The sequence below is a fragment of the Trichoderma asperellum genome, chromosome 4 (assembly GCF_020647865.1).
Source record: "Trichoderma asperellum chromosome 4, complete sequence".
Taxonomy (NCBI): Eukaryota; Fungi; Ascomycota; class Sordariomycetes; order Hypocreales; family Hypocreaceae; genus Trichoderma; species Trichoderma asperellum.
This window is the reverse complement of record NC_089418.1, coordinates 3145833-3159741: the sequence shown is the minus strand read 5'-3', so window position 1 is coordinate 3159741 and position 13909 is coordinate 3145833. Positions and strand designations below refer to the sequence as shown.

Genomic DNA, 13909 nt, shown 5'->3' with positions numbered 1-13909 from the left:
CTCGGCACTATTATAGAACCTAATTTGGATGTGCCATATGACGAACATGACTTATGCTATCGCTTATCTGAATAATTTGTTGAGAACAAAGGAACCAACCCCTCCCTATAACATCGCTGCCTTCAGCCCCTAAAGATCCCTTCCCTTCTTCTTTGCACGTCATCTTCATGTTTCTTTATTCTGTACGGACGCCCTTCCTTTTGTGATCTTGCAACAAATTCGAGAATATTCTACAGAATGAAGGACCCTTTCTTCATTCCGCCAATACCATGGCTGTCCGAGCTGGTGCGGCCCTGGTGTGACCGCTTCGACCTTCCCTCGCTACCGGACCACGTTCACGAAGTCCTCCTGTCCGCCGTCTTCTATTCAATCATCTTCTGGCCGATTTCACCACTGCTGTCGCGATTAATAGCGCCTCAGCACTACTTGAAGCTGTCTCGAAAAAGACGACTGAACTGGGATGCACATGTCGTGTCATTTATCCAGAGCACGCTGATCAACGTCATCGCCATTTGGGTTATGATAGTAGACCAAGAGAGAAAGAACATGGATTCGGAAGAGAGAATATGGGGCTACACTGGCGCTGCAGGCATGGTCCAGGCATTGGCAGCTGGTTATTTCGTATGGGATCTGTACGTGACCAGCACTAATCTGGATGTCTTTGGGCTCGGGACTTTGGCGCACGCGATCGCAGCTCTGCTGGTCTATACACTTGGTTTTGTATGTTGCACCTCCAGAAATGTCATAATCTATTTGACCCATACTAACTTTCTGGGTAGCGGCCTCTTGTGAACTATTATGGATGCGTCTTCATTCTATGGGAACTATCCACGCCCTTCCTGAATGTTCACTGGTTCTTTGACAAGGTCAACATGACTGGCTCTAGCGCACAGCTTTATAACGGCATTCTCCTGCTCTTCACTTTCTTCTCTGCCCGACTCATCTACGGTACCTTCCAGTCCTTTTGCGTCTTCAGAGACATGTGGGCCGCCGTCAACGCCCACCCTACAAAGGCATTCTCCCAATCGCTCGTCATGCAGTATGCGACTTCAGAATCCACCGTCCCGACTTGGATTGCAGTGTCATATCTCGCATCAAATATCACCCTCAATACCCTCAACTTCTACTGGTTTATCATGATGATACGGGCAGTTCTCAAGCGATTTAAGCCAAATGAAGAGCATACTAGCGCTACAGAGGTCGAAGTCGACTTATCTTCGGTTGCTTCTGGAGTGTCTATGGGCACGGGGCTGCAACATCGGAAACAGGCGACGTCTTGAAATTTTGAGAAGTATGATGATCTGCCTTGGTTAGACTATGGTGCTCGTGATGTTGTCATTTAGAAGGGTATAGAGCTTATTGGGTGGGCAACGCGGCGCAGTCAGGCGACCTAGGAGGTTGCGGGTATAATATTTGCTAGTGCTATTTGCGGGGTCTATTTTAGTATCGGGTTTTAATTGCTATATAGGACTTGTCACTGTTTAACTACTTCACGCTCATGTATGAATATAAACGAACCTATTTCTCCCCCTGCGGGAGCTTATAAAATACAAGACCTTCTTTACAAGGATTATTCTATAAAAGATAAATAATACACATATGCTAGGAGGCCGGTAAGCTTCCGCTATGCTACTGAGCGGATCCTAGTTGTTTTAATAAAACTGCCTATAAACAAATAAGGCACGGTACTGAGCCATTACTAGCTTGCTATAAATTAATACTAAAATATAAGATTATTATTATTTATTAAATAACTAGCAATTTTTCTTAAAATAAAGTATTAAAATTGAAAATAAGTATTAGTTAAATATTAGTTTTTATATTAAGAAAAAAAAATATTTAAATAAAGCAAATAAACTACTATTTATTGTATATATTACTGTCCTATATGTATACGCTAGTATTATTCAGATTGCTAACGCAGTCTTATGTAATACTAGGAGTCATACTAGGTATTACTGCTAGCAGCACCTTTATAAGACCCAGCGGGCCAGTTCCCACTTAAATCTTTTTCCATCTTTATCACATCCATCATAGCGAGGCCACCTGGGGGATCATCTCCGTCGGGATCGCTATCCCGCTTATAGTTTAGGCAGCGCACTAGAGTCCTGCACCCCTACCTGACTTGGATGCTCTGTCTGTCACTTCATCCAGAGATATCCACAGGTTATGCTGGACCATCCGACTTGGACGTCGTGAAATCATGAATTCAGCCTATGGCTCTTCTGATGCGCCCCGGCAGATGCCCATCGGAGGTCATGGCTCTACGCTGGCAATGCCTCCAATCGCACCTCCAAGCTCCGCCTCCAATTCGGCGGCTCTAGATCATCTCTATCATCACCACCAGCCGCAGCCGTCACTACGCCATCCACACAGTGCTGCCCATTCTCCGATCCCGAACCAAGCTCCTCCACCACACCTTCACTCTCAGCCTCACCATTTCCCGTATCACCAGCCGCCGCATCCAGACCGAGAACAGCAGCTGCCTCCTCTTCAAGCTCCCTACGACACGCATCCGCCGGCGCCGGCGCCGGCGCCGCCTCCTCACTCGCAGCATGTCCAGCACAATGCCTTGCCACCACCGCGGCCAGACCCATCTGAGCCCAGCCATTTGAATCAGCAACATTATGCTGGCGAACACAAGGATCAACCTCAGCGTCTCCTTGATCATCCGCATAGGCCTCATGAAATATTCACAAGCATGCCTGCCAGCACCTTGATTCATTCCGAATCGCAACAAATCGGGACAGCGAACATGCTGATTCCCTTTTCAAAAGTAGACGAGGCGACAGGTCGCAGATATCAGTGGGTTGCCTCTATACTGCCCTCAGTGACTAGGTCAAGCTAATATAGTCTCCCAAGCCTTGATGTTGCCCAACAACCTCGACGAGCCCGCATGTGTGGCTTTGGAGACAAAGTAGTATTTACCTTTCCAAAAAGCAGAGTGCACTGTTAACAGACCACTAATGGCCCTGTAGGACCGACGACCAATAACACCACCACCCTGTGTGCGGCTTGTTGTCACCGACATAGCTACGGGGAAAGAGATAGACAGCAAGTACGTGTACTTTAACGCCGCCGAATATCTTCGTTCTTGCATTGGGTCAAGAATGCTAATCTGTCAACAGTGACATTGATTTTTCTATGTTTGTACTTAATGTTGATCTCTGGAACGAAGACGGCACACGAGAAGTCAACCTTGTTCGTTCGTCCACCAGCAGTCCATCAATCTCCTCCACAGCACCATATCAATATATGGGAGAGAGCCCCCAGTCAGCCTATGGACAAAGCAGCCTTCCTCCGAGCCGGGACGCAGCCTACCCTCCGCCGCAAAATGGGGGCTACTCCTCGGATTATCAGCCTCAGCCTAACTACACACAAGGTAATAATTGTTTAATTAAATATTCACCATGAAGCAGCCACGGCTAATCAATTTCGTTTGAAATGGCAGCCTCTTCAACATATCCACCTGGCGGCTCATATGGCCCACCACAGCAGTATTTCCCACAGCACCAGTCCCAACCCTTTCGCTCAGACGCAGGCGGTCCTCCGGGAACGCAGGCGAGCGTTACATCTTTTAGAGGATATCTGCCAGATCAGACCTCCCTAACGAGAATGGCTGTGGTGGGTGGGCAGCCTCAGGGCATGTTCACACGAAACCTTATCGGAAGCTTAGCTGCAAGCGCTTTTCGTCTAGCTGATACAGAGGAGCGTATAGGCATTTGGTTTGTCTTGCAAGATTTGAGTGTCAGAACAGAAGGCCCATTTCGGTAAGTCGGTTCTAATTCATACAAGTAGAGGTGCTAATTGTCTGGGCAGCTTAAGATTCTCCTTTGTCAATGTTGCCGCGCGCGGGGGAATGTCGCAGAATGGCTCAAGGGTAAACACTGGGAGGGCTCCGATATTGGCGTCCTGCTTTAGCGACGTATTTAATGTTTATTCTGCCAAGAAATTTCCTGGGGTTTGCGAGAGTACGCCATTGAGCAAGGCCTTTGCTGCGCAAGGTATCAAAATCCCGATACGAAAGGATGCAAATCTCAAGGGAGGAGATGGAGAAGATGACTACGGAGACTAGAATTTTATTTATAATATGAGGAAGCCTGTTCACTTCATTACTACGGTTATTAAACCTGAACACAATGTTGGTGGCAATGTAGAATGTTCAACATGAGAAAGATTTAACAGGAAAAGACTAGCTTATGGCCTAAGAAGCTCTCAACTATAGCATACTAACCAACCCTTTTAGAACTACTGAATGCGTAAATTAGACATGATCTGTGATTCTATCACGTAGAAATACATTTATGTGTCAGAACATATATTATATATACATACATACGGTTCTCTATAAGCCAAAACTATCAAGCAATGACGCAGCATCTGGCTCATGAAAAGTTGAGGGTGGCGCTACAGGATGCTTAACCTGTTCACGCTCGGCCAATATCTTGGCGTGTAACTCAGACGTGTGAAGGTCGTTGACGACGAGTGAGCTTCTTCGCCTCAAGAGCGCCAATGGGTTTATATCGCCTCCTATTCTAGGCGTTGTCTGTTTTTGGAACTCCCATGTACGAACTATGAATAAGACTCTATTAGCTTTTCTGTTCATTGAGAAAAAAAAAAAAGGATCACAGGTTCAAGAATGCATACCTAAGCTAAGACCAAGGAGATCGCAGCCCATACGATCATAGAGCTTTGCGCTGTGAAGAACAAATTCCCATTCTACTTTGGGCGACACTTTGGATGCGCCTCGTAGCGTCTGTAGTGTTTGCTGTCGCAGCTGGGAATAGAGAACGACTAGAGCAGGATCGTCGGCTAAGAACGATCGAGACTTCAAGTCAGGTGAGGAAGGCGTTTCAAGGAGAGTATATATAGGGGTCTGGTATATCCGTCAGCATTCTTCACTGGTTTATTTGAAAAAGGGTGGGATTTAAGGCGGCAATACTCACAGCTAGCGCCCTCACAGCCATATCTTTTCTGCCCAGCATCCAAAAGGCCCAAGATGCAAGCCAGCGATTGCCCTCATGCGATGCCACTGTGAGGACTTCTTCCTGCAGCACTTTTCGCAGCACAGGGCCGTCATTGCCCTCATAAACGCGAGTGATTGCAATGGCCAGCTGTAAATCTTTTAACTGCCGGAGACAGACCTCGACCGCGTCTTCCAACCGGTCAGCTAATAAAAAGAAAGCTGCTGCGTACTCTATTGTTTGCGAACATTAGAACCAAAAACGTTGTGTTTTAATAGGATTTCAATGACTTCAACATACTAAATCGTCGCTTGCTAAGAAGAGCATATGCATTTTTCAATGCCGCTGTACGCCATCTTGCCTCCTCAAAGTCATGAGCCAAGAACCGCTGAGTCGTGATTTGTTCTTTATCACCGCCGGCCATACGCCAAAGCCCCTGAAGTACTGCTTTCTTGCGAAGCGCAATGTAGAACAAGCTACAGTTCACTGGGTTTCTGTTTCCATCCTTGGTATATTCGTTTCTGGCAACCGCTTCGAATTGTCGTTGCTATCCAAAAAGTTAATATCTTTGTTCTGCTCACACTCTTTGAACTGATCTACAAACCAAGTGTTGTGTGTCGGTAAGCCACATAAAAATACCGCTCTCGCGAGCGTGCTCCCATAACATAACGTTATGGTTCTGTCGAGACACGAAATCAGCGAGAATGTCTTGACTTTCGGAGTGGTATGCCCAGTTGATCTCTCTCCAAGAAAGCTGTATCTCATTGGTGCGTCCTTTACGAAGCGCGTGCTGCCGGAAGAAAAGCATAAAGCGAGCCCCGTTCTCGTCTATAGATCGGCGCTCTCGCTCAACCAATGCTACACATTCGATCATATCTACTAGCTGAATCTGCTCATGACCAGAGAGTTGGGGGACACCTAGCCGAGTGAGCTTCTCGTTAATGGATGTCGCAATTTCTTCGGTAAAGACTTCAGTATCTTCTCCATTGGTGGCTTTGTCTGAAAAATCGAAACCTGTGTGAAATGCTCGATTGGCATTCTCCTAAGCCTCCAGTTAGCAAATGGGATTATAAATATAGAGTGAAATATTCATACGGAGGTTGGTTGATAAAATTCTTCCAACTCTATTCCAAGGTAGTTATCCACAGATTCTCCTGGCACGAGGAATTTCAATGTTTTATGAAGTTCCACAAGGATTCGTCGCACAAGCTCATTCCTTCCTGCGAGGATACATTGACTTAGGAACTGAGGGTGAAAAACGGGGAGGGGGCCGTTAAATCTCTGTACTGCTTCAAAGAGATCCCATGTGCCATCTTGAAGATGAGGCAGTCTAAGGTCAGTAGTAAGGGATTCTTCGGCAGTAACCCGTCGGTCATGGACGAACAGCTGATTGCCGGCCCCAATAAGCAAATAGCCATTATCTAGCCAAGTTGAATCTCCGATTGGATGAGGTGTCAGCTCACGAATACTAATCTCACGGATTGGTATCCAGGCAGCGCCCTTGTTCAAGTAGTCGAATCTCATTTGTGATAGGAGGAGGACACGATATTGGAAGCCAACCGCTAATATGGATTGAGCGTCAGGAGTTGAAGTCCAATCCAAGTCTTGAATTGAATCTTGTAGCTGATAGTCTTGGTCAAACTCAAGACGAGCTCCGCCAACATCCCATATGGCAAGCCTCGACCTATCCGACTTTACTATTGCAGCCTTTTTGAGCATGCTGCCGCTAGCTAGTGATGGATCTGCAAATCCTGTCTCAGTACTACATGTTAATAACCAATCGACTTTTCTGCGTTCTAAATCGACACGAGCAGTCCAGAGGCCAATCCGGCCGGTTTGCGTACAGGACATGGCGATATCACGGGCAAAAATATCCAGGAAGCCAGATGATATAGGTCCAGAACCAGCAGGATCAACAGGAAGCACATACTTCAAATCATCAGCAGACTTGAGGTTAACCTGGCTAAATTCCTTGAAACCGACATCCAAAGTAGTTGCTGAATCCTTTGCATAGTTTGGAAGGCTGAGCTCCCAGACAATGCCACGCCCTTTGGACGTTATCATGGCAATATGCGCAGTCCTATAATCAGCATCTTGCGGCTTGGGCAAAATGATGAGACAAAGAGGATCCCCCGGCGCCTCATACGTACTCTGGGCAAGGCTGATCCCCCTTTCATGTCGGCAGTCCCATAGTGAGATGACAGTTTTTCTGAGGAAGACGACGAAGCGGCCTTTACGAAGGACGCAAATGCGATGGATATGTCCAGTCTCCGGAATAATGCTACGGCGACTGAAATCAAGAGCGCAATGTGAGGACCCGACGGGATTCGTCGGCGAATGTTCCCAAACGATGGTCTCACCATGGCTTGTTCTCGACACCACTGCTCGACCGCTAAAATTGCGCACTATTTTCTTGATCGAAGCAGAATGCCCGGACCATACTGAATGGAGTAGCAATCGCTTATCATTAGCCGTAGGATCAAACAAATCTGCTGCACTGCATTCAAATATAGCTATCCTGCCGTCGAAGATGTGCAGCAGTATCCGCAGCTGTCCAGTTTTCCGATTGCAATACGTCTCAATTTGCACATGCGAAATATCATCCGGATGTAGAAGGCTAGATAGATTCTCTAACCCTGGTGATATTGTTTGAGCGATATTGAAGATTTGGCGGTCGTCGGTCGAGGTGCTACCAACGTTTTCCAGAGCCCAAGCCGTTAAAAACCCGGATCGGTTCATAGCGAGACATATCTCGGGACTCCGATTTGCAATAGCTACCAAGTGGTCTAGTGCTACATCATCAGTGCTGCTATCATCTGCCATTCGTTGCTCGATGGCCCTCTCCACGGAAGCAGTGAAATCCCGCCCATCGATGATGCAGGCCAGCCATGGTTCCTGTTGAGAGACATCGTTCGGTATTGACTCAGTAATGTCAATTTTACCCCAGAGGTGCCATTGCCAGCCTTGTAGCGTGTCGGTTGGAATCCACACACGTACGTAACCATCTAGGCAGCTCGTATATAAAACATTGCCCGTCGCTTGTTCGACGTGGAACGGTTTGCGCCATCTGATGTTCGTAACGACATCTGGGTGAGGAAGGTAGGCCAAATCAAATCGAACATCGTCGGAGCCATACGTCAAACGGCGCCAGACTTTGGCCAGGTAATCATGATGACCGACAGATGCAATATAAGCCGAGTCGTATGACAGCGCGGCTATCTTGGCAGGGCTGGGAAGTAACTGTTCCCAGGATCGGCCTGAGTGCTCCCCTGTGCAGAACAGAGACAAGTAGTCGCCAGCAACTAAGAGCTCCTCTGAGCTGCCCCAAGACAATGCGCATGCTGTTTCTGAGTCGTCGCGAGGGATGTCAAAGGTAAGTTGCAGTGCCCACTACTAACATGTGAGCTCGAATAATCACAAAAGCTGCAAACGGCCTGGGTGATGTGACCTTTAAAGCATCCTCCTGTAGACCTCCAAGTGGTTTGTAGACTCGAACTTGCGTTGCCGTGCTTGTAGCTATCTTGCCCGTTAACTCGTCGATGGCTATCGCCTCTAGCGGTTCGTCATTTTCGTCGTATATGGTCTGAAGAATGGTTTGTAGTCCGTCAAGAATGGTAAATGCATTTCCAGTGATGTATGCCTACACAGTAGTATCAGCATATGGTAGGCTCGTGTAAGGTCGAGCTTCGTGCGTCGCAGACGAGGGTGGCCTTACATTCAAGTGTAGGTTGTTCCAATAACCAATAGCCAGACCTTGAAGTCTTGACTGCGGCTTACCCGGCAGGACGACGCTCATGCTACTGGATGACGGAAATCCAGCAGGCCAGCGGAAGGTTGTCCAGATTGAAGTTCGAGAGATGAAATGGCGATAAGCATGATAATGTTGAAGCTTGTATGTAAGTGAGATCAAATGACGTTGTGGTAAATTAGCAGCGGAGCTTAGCGCATTCAGCTATCAGCAAGCCACTAAGGCTTATTTCGAACTCTACAGGTCAGTCAGTCCTTATAAGGGCCGACTCAAAACACATGTTACTTTCATGCAGTTTAATATAATAATCATTAGTATTGGAATGAAACACGAAGCTGATAGGCATGTAATGCTTCTTTAACTAGAGGCCTCGTGAATGGTCTGTTTCTGCGTTCATATCACTTCGTAGGAGGAACAACATCGTGAGTATTGGTTAGGTATAAATTAAACTTGTACTGAGAACCAAATAATTTGGAAAAGGGTACCTAGTTTTGCCGGTAGATTTACGATAGACAGGAGGTCATTAGCTAAGGCGCTACTGCGTACTCTGTACATGCTCATTTAGTAGTATGTCTCCGGGCCGAGGCTGGACTAATCTCAAATCGGACATCGTATAGCAACTGGTGCGCAAGTAACTACTACTTTGTGCCGCCCAGCAGCGACACTCTGTGAGGAGTGCACACCTCAAGGTCCCGCTCAATTCTTCTTGCGCAGCCTGTTGGAACATTCACAAAATGTCTAACCCGTCACAGCTTTTTTTATTAGCTGATCATATAAAGCTATCGCTGCTCGAGTGGCAGCGTGCTCAAAATCTCGATCCCGACGACAACTCCCACAATAGCGACGTCTCGCGTTCGTTCGACCAGCTGCGAAATGGCATTGCTTCGCTAGAACAGGAGAGCGCTCGCCTCCAAGAGGCCGGCGATGAAGCGTTTGTCTCCCCCTTTCGCCGCATATATCTACAAGATCGCGGCATTTACTATTGGTCTTCTCTTTATACTAATTCTCACCAGGGCCTCCCAAGCCATTACTGAATCTCTTCCGGGACTGCATAAACAGTTTGACGAGTTAATATCTCAGTACCATTCTCTTGCCGGCTCATCCTCTCAAGAACCCGGCGAAGAAGCAGACGAACTCTCGTCCTCGGCCAACCCAGCTGCTCGTAAATCAAAAACCGTACGGTTTAGCGAAAACCCCCCTTCGCCGACCCAGGAGCTTTTCGGCCGCTACCGCGATGATCCGAATGCCGACCCTGAATCCCTCGGATATAGCGACCATGCTGCTGGATTATCCAACCAACAAATACACGCATATCATTCACAAATTTTACAAGAGCAAGATGATCACCTTGATCGCCTAGGAGAGTCCATAGGGCGGCAGCGGGAACTCAGTATGCGCATTGGTGATGAACTAGAAAGCCACATGGCCATCTTGGAAGAGGTTGACGAAGCTACTGATCGCCACTCCAGCCGACTAGATCGAGCCAAGAGGGCTCTGGGGAGAGTGGCGAAAGGTGCTTCGGACAACAAACAAATGGCGATCATTTTCGCTCTCATTGTTATTCTTGTGCTGCTAATCGCTATTTTGAAATGATCTTACTACTGCATGTCACTGCTGGATTATCATACAATATCGGTGTTGGCGTTGGCGTTGGCTTGGCGTTGAAGAAATCAGTTGGTCCTAAATCTTTGCATGCTTGGGTGTGATATCTCGGTTGCTTTTGCTATGGCACACCAACTAATCCCATAGATCACTCACACAATAATCACCATGATCGAATTTTGGCTTCCCTTTCAGGGAGAAATTTATTTCTCACACTAGTACTATATAATTAGGTATGATAGTGTTTCTTGTTCTTACAATCTAGAATTCGCTTCACGATGACTCTGTTCTGCATTTATTATGTAGCAAGTTAAAGGTGTGCCTTCACCGAATCACATCCCCTTCTTTGTCAATACCCTCCAGACTTTCGAGAATGTCACTACCTCCCAGCATCCCCGTTCCCCTTCCTACGATCTTCCCTTCATTACACCAAATTTCATGAAATTTCACACTCTTATCGCTTGAAGCAACAACAATGCATCCCTCGCGAGATTTTCGATCAGGGTGCGCTGTGTTTGACTTTGCCGAGCGTCGGGGATAAGAGATGGCGTACAGAGCACGAAGTTCTCCCTCCCATGGAATCGCTGCAACCTGCTTGCATTCTGGCCAGCTGAAAATGGCAATGCGGTACGGATGCTCTGGCTCTGTATATCCAAAGGTAGCAGCGATCTCACGTCTCGTCGATGACCAAATAAGAGCTGTCACCTGAGCCGAAACTGCAATGGTAGCTAAAGCTGAGCCTGAAGTTGTATGGAAGAAGTGGATGCATTTATTATTAGACCCACCACCCGTTGCAACCAGTCCTTCGCGCCAAGGGCAAAATGCAATGGCCTTGACTGCAGCTTTGTGTATCCAGCGATGCTTCTCTGATCCAGGGCCCAGTCTCCGGATTGGGGTGGACAATGGCCTTGCGGGGCGGTCGTCGACTGCATCCTCCTAGTCAATAGCATTATCTTGCTTGAGCAGTCGTTCTGGAGATGATGTGCAGCCTCTAGTCTGGCCAACATAACCTACTTTGGTGCTTTCAGTTGCCAAATGCCATCCCGACCATCGTGAGCTGTTTGGGGCGGATTCCTGTTTTTCGACAAGCACGCTGTCTGTATTAAAGAGGCAGCATAGATTATCGTTTCCCCCAGAGGCAAAAAGCTTCCCGTTTGGTGACCAGGCCAGACCGCATATCTGCTGGCTATGGGGTGAAACTCTAGCAATAAGATAAATTGTCCCAGGCCAGGTATCTCGTGTAACCTCCCAGCCCATCGGCCACTCTACTACATAGTAGTATATCACACCGGTATCATCACCGACAACCAAATCTTCAGTCTGCACGGCAATGCCGGGGTTAAACGGGTTTCTGGAAGGCCTCATGGTGTTTATCGGACGCCAACTCACGCATGATATTGGAAAAGGCTGTTGTACCTGGAAGCGGGAGAGACTATCATAGATGGACTTGAGCACCAAGGATCCATCTGAACGCCCGATAGCTAGGATGCAGTTCCCTCCTTGAACAGAGGAGAAGGATACCGATGTCAGCCATACATTATTCGAAGGAGATCCATGCATGGGCCGAGGCCCCGTCCCTTCAGACCAGACATATAAGACATTTCCGAGGCCGACCGCGAGCTTCTGGCAGACTGGTGAATAGGCCAACACGGAGCAGTAATAATCATCACGCAGGTCCGGGGCATCGAGAACCCTTTGATGAATTAGCTTGAACCGATAGACCTATAAGCTATCTCGGAATTTCAATTACCTGAAGGGAGCCGCAGGAAGAGACCGACGTGGCGACGGAGTGTAATTCCCTACTGAAAAGTTAACAATTTACACGCTGCTTGGTATGGACACTGCAAATATGGTCTCATACGGGGACTCTCGTATATATCGTTATCATTATTCGCGCATGTCCAAGAAGCATGCTCCACGTCTGCTAACATGGACATTGCGCGAATGGGAAAATCAGGGGTGGCAGGCTGGCAGCAAGTAAAGTCCAGTACTCGGCGAATACGGTCAATTCTTAGCGCAGACGCGACGCGGCCGTGGTAAAATGGTGAATCATCATCACGGCGACTGGGCCTCGTTGTATTCACAGACATGGTGAAGAGACGAGCCGGCGTGCTACTTCGGGCTGGTCGACGACGGTTACGATCTATCTCCAACGTCTCTGTTCCGGGAGCTAGGCCGCCTACTATCCATACGTTTCCTTGGCTTGGCTGTCTCGTGGCCGAGTAGATGAGTGAAGGAGGGCTCATCGCTATCAATCTCGATCAGCAAACCAGCTTCCACAGCTCTACCTCCTCCCCCCTTTTGGGTGGAGCTGGACAGACCTCGGCCCTGGGATTGACCAGCCAATGCTACGCGAGTTTCGCCAAAAACATGTGCTTGAGGACGCTGCGGCGTTGAGAATGGAATCAAAGGAGCCCTCTTCCTTCTCAGCAACTTCTCGGTCGGGGAGAGGTCTTGAAGAGACTTTGTTGTCTGATACACCTGCCTGCTGGGCTCATCACTATCCCGTCGAGGCACAAATCTGTCTGGAGTGCGAAGACATCCACCGCCACATTTCTGTCGAAAGGGGGGCGTACTCGTGACATCTTTGCTACCGGACGCTAGGTTCAACTGCTGCGGCTTCCACGCCAGGAATGGGCGATAACGCGCCAGACCTGAGCATGAGCCCTGAGATAGCTTCGGCAGTCGTTCTGGTATAGCGCATGAAGCCTCCGCCTTGGATCTCTCGGCTGATGTTCTTGGGCCATGATATGATCCAATTTCAAGCTCATCACTATGCGAAACAAAGCTGCCCCTAGAGTGATGGGGCGAGATTGGCGAGTCTGCAGAGCCTCCATCTATTGATCCATATCCAGAGTCAGATCTAGGAAATAGGCAGGTGACATTTGTTGCATTCTGGTCTTCATGCCGAGTATAGACCGCATTATTCGTCACTAACTCGAGCGATATTGAAGAAGTCATGGCACGAGCCAAGCACTGCCTGTAGGCCCACCCACGGCGGCCCTCGAGTCGCTCCAGCTAGGCGAAGGCGAGATTGTGTAAATGCTGCTGCCTAACTGACGACACATGGAACTGATTATTGTGAATGTTCTCGGCAGCAAGGAGCTGGCTCGCTAGACACCAATACCTAGCGATCAGTTCTGTAATAATACAAGGCTGTGTGATGTACGGATCGCCCAGCCGACGACCAGTTAATTCAACATCGTAGCCACGAATGCTACAGATACCTTGATGCTCGATGGAGGGGGGGGGGGGGGGATAGATTGTAGGGAGAGGGAGAGTAGTCTTACGGCCAAGAAGAAACATGGTTGTTGCTGGCAAGATAGAGTTGCGGATGGTGTATGCTCTTCTTGCCCGCTTTGACAGTCAATGTTGCATCACATTTGCTGCTGCTCATGTTTGCTGTTGACGACTGCCGCACAAGCGGTTTTCCTTTTGGAATATTACCTCGGCCTTGTAGGGATACACTTGTAATGTTAGTGTCTGGGTGCTTTATGCTAGCTGAGAACGGAAGGTAAGTGGTGGCAGACTGATGCATGCACGTATATAAGGCTCCAAGGCCCGTACCAGGACCTGCTTACTACTTACTTCTAGG

At 48.1% G+C, this 13909-nt stretch overlaps 5 protein-coding genes across 6 annotated transcripts; 3 read left to right on the top strand and 2 right to left on the bottom strand.

Moving 5' to 3' along the window:
- Nucleotides 1-138: 138 nt before the first annotated feature.
- On the top strand, nt 139-1565 carry TrAFT101_007453 (uncharacterized protein). Its single transcript, XM_024905516.2, has 2 exons — nt 139-720; nt 780-1565. Exons 1-2 carry the CDS (start codon nt 238-240, stop codon nt 1278-1280), a joined length of 984 nt encoding a protein of 327 aa, XP_024756344.1. The 5' UTR covers nt 139-237; the 3' UTR covers nt 1281-1565.
- Nucleotides 1566-2042: 477 nt separating this feature from the next.
- On the top strand, nt 2043-4265 carry VEL2 (Velvet complex subunit 2). Its single transcript, XM_024901124.2, has 6 exons — nt 2043-2805; nt 2863-2917; nt 2979-3058; nt 3129-3382; nt 3452-3770; nt 3820-4265. Exons 1-6 carry the CDS (start codon nt 2204-2206, stop codon nt 4073-4075), a joined length of 1566 nt encoding a protein of 521 aa, XP_024756345.2. The 5' UTR covers nt 2043-2203; the 3' UTR covers nt 4076-4265.
- TrAFT101_007451 (uncharacterized protein) lies at nt 4066-9095 on the bottom strand. Of its 2 annotated transcripts, XM_024910214.2 has the most exons (9): nt 8680-9095; nt 8413-8604; nt 6060-8354; nt 5569-6006; nt 5265-5511; nt 4947-5197; nt 4648-4876; nt 4340-4572; nt 4066-4251 (listed from the first exon to the last, which is right to left on the bottom strand). In XM_024910214.2, the coding sequence occupies exons 1-8, from the start codon at nt 8758-8760 to the stop codon at nt 4346-4348; spliced, it is 3960 nt and encodes a 1319-aa protein (XP_024756346.1). In that variant the 5' UTR covers nt 8761-9095; the 3' UTR covers nt 4066-4251; nt 4340-4345. The 2 variants fall into 2 exon arrangements, with proteins under 2 accessions (XP_024756346.1, XP_065984163.1); XM_066128049.1 differs by having other exon boundaries at nt 4066-4572; nt 6060-8604.
- A 302-nt stretch (nt 9096-9397) lies between these two features.
- Nucleotides 9398-12004, top strand: TrAFT101_007450 (uncharacterized protein). The gene is made up of 2 exons (XM_024901102.2): nt 9398-9643; nt 9726-12004. The coding sequence occupies exons 1-2, from the start codon at nt 9447-9449 to the stop codon at nt 10303-10305; spliced, it is 777 nt and encodes a 258-aa protein (XP_024756347.1). The 5' UTR covers nt 9398-9446; the 3' UTR covers nt 10306-12004.
- TrAFT101_007449 (uncharacterized protein) lies at nt 10499-13821 on the bottom strand. The gene is made up of 4 exons (XM_066128048.1): nt 12636-13821; nt 12176-12562; nt 12065-12113; nt 10499-12007 (listed from the first exon to the last, which is right to left on the bottom strand). Exons 1-4 carry the CDS (start codon nt 13273-13275, stop codon nt 11251-11253), a joined length of 1833 nt encoding a protein of 610 aa, XP_065984162.1. The 5' UTR covers nt 13276-13821; the 3' UTR covers nt 10499-11250.
- Nucleotides 13822-13909: the final 88 nt, after the last annotated feature.